General features: G+C 43.5%; 4 protein-coding genes and 1 non-coding gene across 5 annotated transcripts; 3 read left to right on the top strand and 2 right to left on the bottom strand.

The window, feature by feature from the left end:
• Positions 1–723: 723 nt before the first annotated feature.
• Positions 724–3,065, top strand: UREG_03040 (uncharacterized protein; the record flags this gene model as incomplete). The annotated part of the gene is made up of 4 exons (XM_002543478.1): positions 724–978; positions 1,074–1,341; positions 1,403–1,466; positions 1,526–3,065. The coding sequence occupies 4 exons, from the start codon at positions 724–726 to the stop codon at positions 3,063–3,065; spliced, it is 2,127 nt and encodes a 708-aa protein (XP_002543524.1).
• Positions 3,066–3,401: 336 nt separating this feature from the next.
• On the top strand, positions 3,402–3,472 carry UREG_08043. Its single transcript has one exon. It is a non-coding gene; the product is annotated as a tRNA-Gly (tRNA).
• Positions 3,473–3,931: 459 nt separating this feature from the next.
• UREG_03039 (uncharacterized protein) lies at positions 3,932–5,276 on the top strand (the record flags this gene model as incomplete). The annotated part of the gene is made up of 2 exons (XM_002543477.1): positions 3,932–4,559; positions 4,624–5,276. 2 exons carry the CDS (start codon positions 3,932–3,934, stop codon positions 5,274–5,276), a joined length of 1,281 nt encoding a protein of 426 aa, XP_002543523.1.
• Positions 5,277–5,775: 499 nt separating this feature from the next.
• On the bottom strand, positions 5,776–8,260 carry UREG_03038 (uncharacterized protein; the record flags this gene model as incomplete). Its single annotated transcript, XM_002543476.1, has 3 exons — positions 5,776–6,056; positions 6,112–6,352; positions 6,383–8,260. The coding sequence occupies 3 exons, from the start codon at positions 8,258–8,260 to the stop codon at positions 5,776–5,778; spliced, it is 2,400 nt and encodes a 799-aa protein (XP_002543522.1).
• A 579-nt stretch (positions 8,261–8,839) lies between these two features.
• UREG_03037 (uncharacterized protein) lies at positions 8,840–9,711 on the bottom strand (the record flags this gene model as incomplete). Its single annotated transcript, XM_002543475.1, has 2 exons — positions 8,840–9,504; positions 9,528–9,711. 2 exons carry the CDS (start codon positions 9,709–9,711, stop codon positions 8,840–8,842), a joined length of 849 nt encoding a protein of 282 aa, XP_002543521.1.
• Between the last annotated feature and the right edge of the window lie 4,412 nt (positions 9,712–14,123).

The raw sequence follows: 14,123 nt of genomic DNA, 5'->3' as shown, positions 1-14,123 counted from the left end.
AGCCAGACTCACATTGCGCTTCCACAGAATTCAACACTCGGGGCCGAACAGCAAGAGTCTGCCTTCAGATGCACTTTGTGAATATGCCTTTGCTGTCAAGGTGGGATGACTGAGAGCTCTTATCGTGAATTTTTTAGACTTTTCCCGCTGAGGTATCGCGTTACCGACGGCCGTACCATGAGTGTATTTAAAGGTAGGCTCAGCATTAGCGGACCTCTTGGTACTTATTTTAGATAGGGGCCGCCCAATATATTTGAGATCTTTTACAGATTGTTACATCTATTATTTTGCTATTTTGCATTTGTTTGTTTGTCTGTTTCCATGAGCCGTCGCTTCGCTGTTCTCATCAAAAGTGACAGTACGCCGTAACGCCGTGTACGACAGCTTCTCGGATTATTATCGGTCCGCTTATCTTCAATTAAGGTTTTTGATATTAGCTAAGCATTGCGCTAGGGGCAGGCTACCCCCAAAACAGCTAGAGCCGGCCTTGGCATTGCTGAGAAGCGCGAAAAAAGATTCCCATCGACGCATCCAGAGAGCATCGCAGCGCCAGAACTCACCCTCAGCAATTCAATTGAAAAGGGGGCGTTGCTTGAGAAGATCCGCTCTTGTTGTGCAAAGCTTTTGTCTTTTCTTCTTTCTTCTCTCTTCGCGCTTTGCTGTATTCTTTTGACTACTTTACTGTGAGCGTTTCGTCACTTTCATCTCCGCGTTTCCGCCAATATGTTTAGCAGGTCTCTCCAAATCGCTGCGAGGCCGTCCCGTTCATATGTCTGCCTCTTTTGTGTATCGAGGACCTTTGAGCGCTCATTCACCGCATCGAGCACTCGCCACGACGCTGTAACAGATTCTAAATCGGACCTCGACCAGAAACCGCATTTCCCGCTTGGTGCAGTACCTTTGAAGTTGCAAAAGGCGCAGTCCGAGGTACCTTCTACAGCGGACCCGTCTGTCCATGAGAGTGCGGGCCCTCAGCATGTGAGTCAAATCCAGCCCTCCAACACCATTCGAGTTGCTCTACTTCTTCAGGATACTTTCAAGGTAGCTGGCTAACGTGCATGGCCCATTTCCAGATCTCCACGACTAAGAAGAAGAGGAAATCTAAAAAGGGCCGCAATGGACCTGAGGAGCCGACTTCAAAGGCAACTATAACCCCAAGAAAAGTCAAGTCAAAATTGATCCGAAAAACCTTTCCGTCAAAAAGCTTTGCACCCCCTCCTCCAGTCGCGGAATCGACGTCCAATTCCGAGCCGGAGAAGCATGATGAGTTCCGCCACGTTCACGCAGGAGACTTGGAGGCGGCGTCTGGCATTTTGGAACCCTCGGAGGAGCAGATAGAAGGTGAATATCCTGCAGTCGACTGTCAAGGCTGGCTGAATTTGCGTCACTAATTCCCGTCTAGCTTTGAATGTGGAATCGGAAGCCGTACCTAGTCTCGCCTATGGCCTTGATCGAGTGCTCTTCAAGTAAGTCATTGGAAGGTTCACCTATTACCGGACCCCTAGGCGCCACTAACCTTTGATAGCCCAGGGGTTTACCATCTTAGAGACCCGAGGTCACGCGTCTACAATTTCGACCCCTACCTTAGCTCTATAATGCCGGTGTCTGAATTTGATTTCGAGGCTCTGGGTGACTACATCACGAGTTCTCGCGACGTTGTTCTTCGAAATATGGCCCGAGACCATGGAAAGAAATATATTGGATCATCATCGAGTATGACAGGCGTTCTTTCGCATTTTCATTTCCTTCTTTCCGCTTGGCGACCTCTTCAGATGCAGGCCCTATCCCAGGGGTTTCCTGATCGACTCCGCTCTTTTACGCGCCTCACAAGAGCTCCAGCCGCAGTATTCCTGCGGTACAAGGATGGGGTCTATGCCATTGATGCCGACAAAGAATATGATACAGCCAATATCTTGATGAATCTTGGTAAATCAATGGAAAAGCTGCTTACAATGCCGATGGATGAATTTGAGCGGTACCGGAGAACAAACGCCAACCGGACCCCTTTGGGTGAAGCAGCTCCGGAAACATATCACTACTCAACTTGTGGTGACTTTCTGATGAGGGCCCAGCTAGACGCGCATGATTCACGTCTTCCCGGAACTGGCATGTTTGATTTGAAAACCCGTGCTGTGGTCTCGATTCGTATGGATATTGAGAATTTCCCTAAAGGGCTAGGATATGAGATTAAAAGCCGGTTTGGAGATTTCGAGTCGTTTGAACGAGAATGGTTTGACATGGCTCGCTCCGCCTTTTTGAAATACTCCCTCCAAGTCCGGGTCGGCCGCATGGATGGGATATTTGTTGCATTCCATAACATCCAGCGCATCTTTGGATTCCAGTACCTGCCCCTTGAGGACATGGATATGGTGCTGCATGGTCAGTCAGACACGGTGCTGGGAGACACGGAATTTGTGCACAGCGTCAGACTCTGGAATCAGGTCCTGAACCGAGCCATTGCTCAATTCCCGGAACAGTCGCTTCGATTTCACTTCGAGTGCCGCGAAGGTGTGACTCCGTTTATGTACATTTTTGCTGAGCCCGTGACGGAGGATGAAATCGATGCGATACAAAATAGCAATAAAGAGAAAATCGAGAAGATCCAGGACCGGCTTCTTTATCCCGAGCGATACCAAGAGGATGCCGAAGCCGCTAACGTGGAGCCATCTCCATCGGAAGAAGCAGCGGCCTACCCAGCCGAGTCTTCCGAACCTGACAAGCCCACTGAATCGGACTCAGAGAACGCCCGCTCCAAACCGGTATTGGGCATGACGTTGCGTATCTGCAATGTCGTGGATGGCGAGATAGTCACCCGACCCAACAATCTGAAGAAGGACCAAAGATGGCTTGTTGACTACTCACTCACCACGTTACCCGAGAACCGTGCACGCGCATTGTTAGAAGCGTGCAAGAGACGTCGGGAAAAACAGTACTTGCCGACTGATCCTGAGGGAAGTCATTACTCGCGAAAACTGTGGCAGATCAGCGACAGGGGCCGCAAATGGCGGAACGCTCAGGATGAACTTGATGAAAAGTATGGCATTGTGACTTTGAATGGTAATTAATTTTTTACTTTCTTTTTTTGGATTCGGTGTTCCTCCTTGCGGAGTTTGAGGATTTGGTTGGCTTTTTGGGTTGATGAAGGAATGCGTTCTGGGTTTTGCATACACTAGTTCATCGGCCGTCTCTATAACTACACCTGTCGGGGAAGCTCGACATGACTATATAAGATAGATATATAGTATTGTATATTACGAGAGCACTATACAACATAATGGCATTTGAATATCCTGTTTAATAGAACACGGAGCACTTAGAGGTTATGGAGCAGGTTCTATCTCGAGAATCGACGGAGAGTAAATTAGCTTATGTATGTATTAGACTTACTTACTGATAAGATCGCTCCAATGGTCTAGTGGTATGACGCTTGCCTTCCAAGCAAGCTGCCCGTGTTCGATTCACGGTTGGTGCAACATGACAAGATTTCTTTTTTTTTTCTTCTGTTTTTTGAACAAGCTGCCACCCCGCCTTCAAAACCACACGTAACATAAAGGAGATGGCAGGGTGTCATTCTGGGCATTCAAGCGTAATATTATTTGAGCCGTGGGAGTCGGTTTCGTTCTGCTGAATGCAGAGGAAGTATAAAGCCAGATGTGATAGTTGCGTCGATGGCATTCTGGCAAAGTGGACTCCGACATGGAAGATAATAAAAGCCATTTGAAGAACAGAAGAGATTGGGGCGTAAAAGTTAAGAGGGCTTCCAGGCGGGAATGTAGGAATTGAAATACACCTACTCCGTATATGAAGTTACATATATAAACGCTGAATATCTGCAGTTTTTGTAGCACTGTACTCTGTTCAATGCTTGCCCCTTCTGTGCCTTGGAGCTATTACCATGTAGCTCTTCTTCTTTCTCCTCTTCTTCTTCATCATGATCGCTCCCTCATCACATTTGATTCATTTCCAGCTCATTCACACACAACGGCTATTGAACGCCTCGCCGCGAATATCCCGTGAATTACTCCAGAGCTTCATCACTCGCAACTTGAGTACTGCTCAATTGGCGTATCAACCCCCTTCCATCGATAATATTGAGGATGTTGAGAACTATCGAAGGGGTGGATTTCACCCTGTCCAACTGGGCGATGCTTTTTCTCATGGAAGATACCGCGTGCTGCACAAATTAGGCTTCGGAGGAAGCTCAACTGTGTGGTTGGCCCGGGATGAACAATCGCAACGACTTGTATCCCTAAAAATTCTTACGGCGGAGAGATCAAACACTTGCCCCGAACCTGAAATCCTTCTTCAAAACAAACCATCTCACACATCGGGTCATGAATACATCTTGCCACTGCATGATTGCTTTCACACAGAGGGGCCTAATGGCCGTCATACCTGCCTTGTATCACGGTTTGCTGGCCCAAGTTTAAGTCAACTATCAGAATCACCCGGCCAGCCTGGAGGATGTCGCCGCCTGCGAGGCCATGCCGCACGCCAAATTGCAAAACAGCTAGGGCTGGCTGTAGAATTTTTACACTCTCAGGGTGTCGTTTATGGAGGTATCTATTACTACTAATCCACCATTATCCTACGAGTGCATGAACTGACCCCCATATGCTACAGACCTCACCGCATCAAACATTCTTTTCCAGCTGGCCGATGTCAAATGGTCAGATCAAGATATAGCAAAGCAATTCGGGCCTCCAGTCACAGAAAGTCTACGCCCCCTTTCTGCAGAACAGAGCGTTTGCGCGCCGGAACTTTTGATCGCGCCCCTTCGGATCTCGGACCTTGACACCCGCCATTTCACCGGGAACATTCAACTGATCGATTTCGGGGAATCTTTTCTATTAAATTTCCCCCCGGCCACGGGGGCCAGGACACCATTCTCGTATCTTGCTCCTGAGGGGATATTTGATGCTAAGGCTAGCGTATGGACCGATCTCTGGGCGCTGGGATGCATCATCTACGAAATCCGCGCCGGGACACAGCTGTTTGCTTCCTTTTTTGGCGGACCAGACGAGATACTTCGGCAAATCGTCCAGACGTTTGGAAAATTACCGGAACCCTGGTGGAGTACCTGGACAACGCGCCAGACTTATTTCAACAACGATGATGGAAAGCCGAGGGATTCATGGCCGAATGGAATACCACTGGCAGTGGAGTATTCACTGGACCAGCAGGTTAGGGATATTGGGGCGGAAGACGGACAGGTTGATCTGGACTTCTACTCGACACATAGCTGGCTTGAACGGCTGGGGACGCGCTTGACGTAAGCTGAGGCCAGCGAGCTTGAGGATTTACTGTTTAAACTTCTTCAGTTTTCGCCGGAGAAACGTCTTCCTGCTGGCCAGGTAACCAAACACCCGTGGCTTCAAGGTGTTGAACAATAATGAATTCTTCCCCCTGCAGTAGAAAGTGTTAGCCCTGTCGTGGGTCTACGTTGACCAGTCGATCACCAAAGGATCGGTAGTGTCATCCAAGGTCTCTTCAAGCGAGAGTGTTTTCCCTCTAATACTTGCAACACTCCTTGGGATCAACGCACCCAGCATCAAGCGGACGATCGAGACAGCTGAGAATGTTTATGTTGTTATGGAGTGTATTTATGGAACCCATAGGGGCTTACCATATGCTTGGGCATTATCTTCAGATTAGCTTGATGGTATTAATGCTGTTCCAAACTGAAAATAAAATTAGATTGCTTCTCTAGTAAGGCCACGTAACTAATTTACGTGAGGGATCTGGTTGGCTGGGTGGAAGCAAAAGTTGGTGGTCCTAGTCTACTTCCCTCCAAAAGCTATTGTATTTTTTCTGGGACCCTTTCTTTTTCGTTTTTTTCGACAGCTTCTCAGGCGGCAATTCATAAACCTCAGGCTCTGCGGGAGGTTCCAGCTCTAATTCGGCAACGGGCTCGGGGAATGGAATTTCGTCATATGCATTATCTCTGACCGATGAGCTGGCACATTCTATAGACAATGCAGTCGATGGTTCGCTGCCGTCCAATGGAGAATCCGCTGCGTCGGACTGGATGCTAGCTTGATGTCCACTTTTGCTTTCTAATAATTGTATCAGCTCCCTTTGAACTTCAACTTATTGAGGTTATGCACGTACCGAAACTGTCATCTCCAATGAACCGCTTGCAGGTAGCAGACCCTCTCGTGAGAATATCTAGTTGTTTATTCAATTGGTCCCGTTCGGTTTTATTTTCTTCAGACTCGCCCGCAATTTGCGTAACGACAGTATCGGGCATCTCAAACACTGCGACCGAAGTAAATATACTACCCAAGAGTGATATAAGCTTCCCCTCAACGGCCTCAATCGCGATGTCATCAATGAATCGCTTTAGCGCAACCTATACTTGGTTAGTGGATGGCTAATTTACCGCGGCTAGATGAATCACCTTGTAATATGCAACCATACAATCCAGAGCTTCGATAGAAGCGTAACGGCTCATGTCCAGCTCGGTACGCCCAACAAGAGAGTCTAGTAAATGGTGGAGGTCATTCCGATAACCTATGTTAACTTCTGTGTGAAGGTCCGGAGCATCGAAGAACTTCTTTATAACCGTAGAATAATCTTCTCTCCGACGCTCCTTTTGAATTTTTTGATAAGTTTCCATGAAGTAGTGATTGTAGGTAATTGGGTGCCACTCTCGGTGTGGTATCAGGAGCTCACTGGTCTTGTCCCGTAATTTATTTAAGAGCTGCTCCAAAGCGGGCTCAAATGTGGTTTGGAACAAGGCTTTGGCGGTTCCAGTATCCGCAATATGGGCAATCGCAAGGTGTAGAAATTCCTTCGCTGCCGTCCAAACCTCCTTTACATGGTTTTGAGCAATTTTCTCCCATGGAGCAGATTGCTCGAAGAATAAATCCTTCACAATCATTGAATTAAAGGTTCCAGGTAGCTCTCTACCCCTAGATATCTTCAAGAGAGATTCTATGTAGCCAAGGAATGCCTCGCGTGTAATACTAATCTGGTGTTTGGTCAGGCGCTTCCCGCCCCCGTCCTCTGAGATATGGCGATAATGGCCATGTCGACTGATTGTATCGGCGAAGTTTTGGTTGAGGTTCTGCACGACGGCGCGCATACGTTTTGGATACCCCATACTCGAGTCAATGCCTTCAAAAAAAGGCTCGTTGTACGTACCATCAACAGCAGCTTTGGCAAGAGACTGAAAAGCTTGGCTAATGTGGAACAAATAGAGTCGCTGGTCGTGCAAGGTTGCCCGTGGCTCACCTAACCTTTCTAATTTCCCGCAGCAGGCCTCGATTTGTACTTTGATTTCACCAACAAGGCTAGGCAGCTCGGTGGCAATTTGTCCAAGAAGGACTTTGCTGAGCCTCCCTCGCAGTCTGGCAATGCCCATGGTCGATGGGGCGATGTCTTTCCAAACTCCTTGCGAGAAGAACTGCCTTTCTTCGACATCACGATCGGCCAGAGTTGAGATTCCCTTCTCGGAGTCCATGTTTTTCAGGACATGCCACCCGAGCCGAAAGTCAACTTCTTGGTTCTTCGCGAGAGAAACAAAAATAGATTCCGTCGCTGATCCGGGGATCAAGGTATCAGGCTTTGTAATTACACCAAGCGTCCGACGGCCAAACCTGTCGGCTCCACGGGCGAGCTTCAGCACAATCTGGTTGGCGATATCGTTCTTGGCAGATATTACAGCGAGAATAATGCTTCGTGGTTCCCTCATATAGGCTTGGACCACATCCTGAACTAAGTCAACATCGGACGCTGACTGCTGCTTTGTCTCCGAGTGGATGAGGCCCGGTAGATCAACGATGGTGAGGTGGGGGCGGTCTGGCCCCGAAATCTCTATGCGAAGTATGTCATTTGAAAAGGCTCTCCCGTGTGTTGAGATACCCAAGGCCGTCTTGACATTTTCAATAAGTTCCGGAAGCCCTTCAAAGCTATCGAGATCTTCTCGAAAGCTTTCAAGTGAGTGTTGTTCGGATTCGCTGCGGGACCGGTGAGGAACAATCGACACGCTCACGTGAACCTCTGGAGACTTGCGTAGCACGAGTTCAGTTGGGAACCGAGTGCAGAGGTTGCTCTTGACCGGAAAGGCAACGCCAGAAATGGCCTCGAGCACCGAGCTTTTGCCTGATGACTGATCGCCGCAGACAATAATCTGCGGTAGCGAAATGTAGTGACTAATTCCCTGTGAACGGAGAGTATCGATAGAATTTAGGAGATCTAGCTGATCTTCCGAGCATAACCCTTCAAGGGCATTTGTGGTAAAGTGTTTCATGACCATTATGTTTCGACTTGGACAACACGTAAATGGAGCAAGGTGCGTAGTTATTATACAGCGGAACCTCTCTGGGATAAATGGTGACTCTGGATCATAAATACTAAGACTAAGCGGGTTGAAAGATAAGTGTTTGCTGCCAGGGAATTGCCACGCTGTTTACGAACTTCAAGATTCGGGCATTGCCTTTATAAAACCTCCTAGTTTATATGGTTGCTGCGTGGTGGGGGTTGATAGGGTGCCCTGCTCCCCGTTCCGAATGCATCTGAGTACGACGGCCTGTTAACTGGGCACTACGGTAGTACCAATGTTGGTCATTACGGAGCCTTGTTGCCCCTCCTTCCGCCCTTTGCTGCTTTCTGGATCTCACTCTTCGGGCCGTGCCGCAAACCTTGATGTTTCAATGTTGAGAAAGTGGTTCGTTTGCATAAAATGGGCAACACCTGGCTCCCGTGTGAGGTACAAAATTCCACCACAATGCCATGATCCAAAACGATGCAACAATGCAAAATAATACAGCAACCCAAAATTAAAAAATCAACATTTCATCCCTATCCATCCTGGGCGCTCTACAAGTGCTCTTAGTTACATGAGAATGTCTCGCCAGTCCCCACAATCCTCGGAAATTTCAAAGGGGTCTGAATACATTGTCTCAAAGTCGAAGCCAGAGGAGCACATGCACTTCTGTGTGTTCTGGGCGACGCCGATATGAGCTCTAAATCTACCACAGCGTTGGCAAACGGACCCGACCCCTCCGCACACTCCCCCGAATCTCATCGTTGTCCCTCGGGCGTAGCGCTTATAATAAACTCCACAGTCTATACAAAAGCGGTCGGCCGAAAGCCCACCGAACTTTCCACGTTTACCCTTCATCATGGCGTTTGAGAACTGACCAGCAGAGCGGATTTTTAGGCAGAGGTGACAGGCGAAACAATTTAGTTCACGCAGCCCGTGATCAAATGTGGTATAGACTGGCCATCTTTCGATCTCGAGGAGGTCTTCTATGTCGTACGCCTTGGTATTTGGCATAATGGTCGTCAATCTAGCAGAAGGTACCAGCTGATTAGGGTCTGTCGTCTTGAAATAGATCTCTTTGCACGTGAGGGTGAGGGCAAAGCGGGAGGCATAGGTAAGGTAGTTTGAGATTTGAAGGATTATTTCAACTGGAGAATTTGGCAAGTTCATGGCGTTTCGTCGCTTTTCTGGTTTCCCGAATAGGCGTGAAATGAGTGTCGACGAGGCTAATAATGCTGGACACTGATATATTAGCGACCCTTAAGGCTCCACCACTTCATTATTCGAGTCTTTGCGTTGTTGGCTTCCTGCCTGGCCTGTGAGAAGTTATAAGGCGCCTCCTCCCATTTCAATGAGCATAGTGGTAGCTGCGGCAGTAGATCCTGATAGGACGCCTCCTCCTGGCCCCGAATGCATCCGGCATCCATGTATTGGGTATGCATATTGGTAGAACCGATGCTTGGCAGATTTTTTTTTCCCCCAAGAAATCCGGCTGGGTGAATCACGGGCATGTACCCCTCTTTTCTTGAACAAAAGGGGGTATTGTTGGGGCAAGTGAATCACAATGTTGTTGTTATTTGCTACAAGGACAGAGGTTCGAGACTCTAGCTAAGCAAGGGGGTCAGAATCCCATTGAAGAAACTAAAGACCAAGAACACCAAGAGCACCAAGCCCATCACATGTAATGCTAAATCTGAAAGAGTTAACACAGCACACCAACACTTCCACTCACTCTCAGATCTACTACAGGAGAATCTGAAAACATTTTCCAAAATAGAAAATCTATTTACCTGCAGATTGAGTGAAAACCCCATGAAAAAATCTCTTCAAAATGAAATCTTGTGGGAAAACTTTATCTTAATCAGCTAGATGACTGTCATTCTATAATATAAGAGAGTTAGATTCAGACTGAGAAGACTGAAAAATCTTTCAAATTCTTAAAAACTTTGTTTTATCTCTTTAAATCTAATACTTTCACATGCTTTCAATGCTTATCTCTCAATAGAGTCTTTATAAGAATATTTGCTGTCATATTGTCTGTTTGAACATATTCAAGTCTAACTTGATCATTTGCTATTGCTTTTCTTATAATATAAAATCTACTATTAGTATACTTTAATCTGCTTGAGCCAGCAGTATTAGAGAATGTGTTTGCTGAGTGAATAGCATCTTGATTATTTCTGTATATAGTATTCAGCAGAAGAGTATTTATATTTAATTCAATATAGTCAGATAGAATTGTCACTAGAATTTGTCAGATTCAGTTTAGCTTGTAGATAGCATTTGCTAAATCAATATATTTGATATTATGTATAAAATAAGATACTAGAGACTGCTGTTTGACCTTTCAAATCATCAAAATGCTGTTTAACATGAATGTGTATTCAGAAACTGATTATCTATTTTCAACATCTGCAGCAAAGTTCAAATTACTATAGTCAAATAGTATGAAAGAGAATGAGTGTGAGGAGCTAGATCTAATAGATGTATAATTAAAACAGAAATGAGCTACTAGTCTAAAGAATATGAAGAAATATGTGGTGAAAGCAGATGTATAATATATGCTATAAATAAATAAAGCTCATTGCTGACCTGTGTAAGAATGAGAGCAGTGTTGGGTAAATTATATACAAGTGAGATGTATGCTATTAAGATTTAAAAAGTCTAGTGTTAAAGTCTGACATTGATACAACCTCAGGCTAGGTGCAAGAATAGAAGAAGAAGAATCTAATAAACTGTCATACTAGATAGATCTAATTTGAAAATACTAAACATGGTGAAGGAAAGAGGGGTCTGGAGTGATTGTGCAATATATACTCTCTTGCTCTGAGCTCTTGTTCTACTAATGACAGTTGTCTGAAAAATCTGATTATATATCTCTGAGTCTGATGCTTCTTTATCACTTCACATCAGACTCTAATATTACTCCTCTAGAAAACTCAGATATATTCTCATGCCAGACACTCTGATTGTAGATCTTTTTATTTCATGCTCTTGACAAGTTATCATCTGCATGTTCTGATATATTTTCCTCACTCTCTCATGCCTTCAGTCATTCCACCAGTCATTTTGGGGATCCTGATTTCTGTGAGTTGCTCTTGTGATAATTTTTTAACTGATGTAATGAGCTCTTAAAATTCCACACTGGATATCACTGTGGGTCATGATTATATCTCAATTATTTGACTTGATACTGCAGCTTTCTCTGATGAATTCAGCTTGTCAGAATTTGCTTCATCTCTTATTTATTTTTTTCAGTAATGATTAATGACTCTGACTTCTCATACTCTTATTCTGATAAAGAATTTATTGCTGCTTGATGAAGTTTGTCTGAAGAGAATACAGAGTGTATCTTTATATTTGAGAATAATTTCAAATGATAGCTGTTCTCTATCTTCTTCATCACTGAAAAGAGTCCAGCATTCTGCTCTGTCAGTTTTCTGCTTGAGCAGTCTACTGAATAATTGTGTAGAGTTAAGTAGATCTGATCTTCTATCTTAAAGTTAAGCTTCTGATAATAATAATTAATCTGTTTCTTCATTATTTTCTGAGTCTTTCACACTCTCTGCTGTGTGAATTTTTATACTTTCTCAAAAGCCTGCACTTGGTCCTGTGTCTTTTGATGATTTAAGTGCTCAGTGTGTGATGCTCTGTCTGATAAAGACTGTCAGTTGAAAGATGTTCATGACTCATAGTCATTTGTCACTAGAAAGAGAAATGCATCTGTTAAAGCATGCACTGTGACAGCTGTAGCATGATTGTTATTGAACTTGTTGTCCAACATAATAAATTCAAGCTTTAGTGATTAATACTCCAATGATGCTTGATCTTGAGTTGATGAACTTGTTCAATGACAAAGAGTTTTTGTACAGATATGTCAGAGTTAAATCAAGATCATCATGTCTCCTCAAGAATAGCAAGAGCAGATACAATTGTACAGTATTACAGAACTTCATTGATATAAAAAGTAATCAAGATATGATAATATCTGTATAGATAAATTGTAAGAGAGAAGATTGATCATGATGAATGAATCCATCTGATCAACAGTAAAGAGTGCTCTTATATATATAATGAGTATGATGAATAGTTCTGAATAGTTCTTCATCTTGTTCTTCTATTCTGCTCATCTAGTCTGAATAGTTATGATCAGTTGCTCACTGTTCTATCTATTCATGACTATTCAGTCATGTGACTTTCATCTGCTTGAGTCCTAGTTCTTTCAGTCTGTAATTCTTGTAGTCTCACCATGCTTCACTTTCTGATTGCATTCTTTATACACTCTTTCAATGGTGTGTGATGATCCTGTGCTGTGCTGCAAGATTTATAACAATAGAAGTGAGCAGTATTTGATTGTGAACAGTAATTCTCAGTTAGAAATTATATGTTGAGATGTTTTATATATAATTAAATTTTCTTATAGCACAATTCTGCAAGTTGCTCTGCAGTAATATTTTTTTTGTATGATAAATAGATTGTGAACTTGATGAGAATGTTGACTATAACTAAGATGGCATTATAAATTTGATCTTTTCATGAAGATGAAAGTAGTTTCATGATGAAGTTCATGATTATAATCTCAAAGACTTTTGTGGACAATGAAATAGTGCTCAATTTAGAGTGGTGCTCAAAACTGGAACAGAATTTCAAATTTCATATGTGTTGATTTCAGTTCTGAATTCAGCTTGAGATTTGATCCCAGCAGCAGCCATACTGATTCCATATCTCATTCTGGCAGGATAATGGAATCAGAATCTCATACAAATTTGATAGTAATCTCAGTCAGAACTGTCTCATCATAAGAATTGCATATCAAATTCCAGACATCTCATAAGAGGGACAGGACTGAGTTGGAATCTGAATTCCACCACTAGTATATAATATGAGTGATGTGGGTATAACATTAATATAATATAGATGATGTGGATATACCATCACAAAATGATTGAAATATACTAAGACTGTTACCAAATTTTATTACTTTTTATATAACACATGTGATAATATATATGGAACACTGGGACTGGGACAGGATTCTGATTTCATATATTTATAACTCAGTTTCAAACTGAATAAGCTGTACCACATTCCATCTCATCTCATACTGTTTCATTCCAGATCTTGTCATGTCTGTAGTACTGAAATTTCAGTCTCAAGTCATCTACATATTTAAAAGTTCTAGACTCAACTTCTCTCATACACTGTTAAAATCTGATGTGAAGTGGTAAAGAAGCATCAGACTTGAGAACATGTGATCAGATTCTCTAGATGACTGCTGTTAGTAGAGCAAGAGCTCAGAGCAAGAAAATATATATTGCATAATCACTCCAGATCTCTCTTTTCTTCATCATGTTTAGTATTTTCAAATTAGATTTATCTAGTATGACAGTTTATTAGACTCTTCTTCTTCTATTCTTGCATCTAGTCTGAGATTGTATCATAATACTAAACATCATCTTACTTTGCCCTTTTTAAAGTCTTTTGATTAAAAGATTTCAAGCAGTGTTAATTATGACTTTGAGTGTGTCAGCATCTGCAAACAATCTGAACTTATTATTATTAAAGAATCAGCTTTTGAAGCATTTCTTGTATCAGTGAATTAATCTAGTCTCAAGTTCATAAGAAAACAAAACAAACTGAATTTCTTTTGAACACTTTAATACTGCTGTAGAACAGAACACACAAGCAGGTTATAATAAAATCAGCAGCACAATTCATAAAACTCAAGTGCACAGTAAATGAATTAAAAGGAAAGCTCAGAATCAGATCAGTGTTCTAAAAACACAAGTGACTGTTCTGATGAAGAAATGAGATTATTATAAAGGAGCATGCACAACCATATTACTGAACATGC

The sequence above is a fragment of the Uncinocarpus reesii genome, genomic scaffold (assembly GCF_000003515.1).
Source record: "Uncinocarpus reesii 1704 scaffold_2 genomic scaffold, whole genome shotgun sequence".
In the NCBI taxonomy this organism is placed as follows: Eukaryota; Fungi; Ascomycota; class Eurotiomycetes; order Onygenales; family Onygenaceae; genus Uncinocarpus; species Uncinocarpus reesii.
Note: the sequence above shows the minus strand (reverse complement) of the source record. Positions and strands in the feature narration are given on the sequence as shown.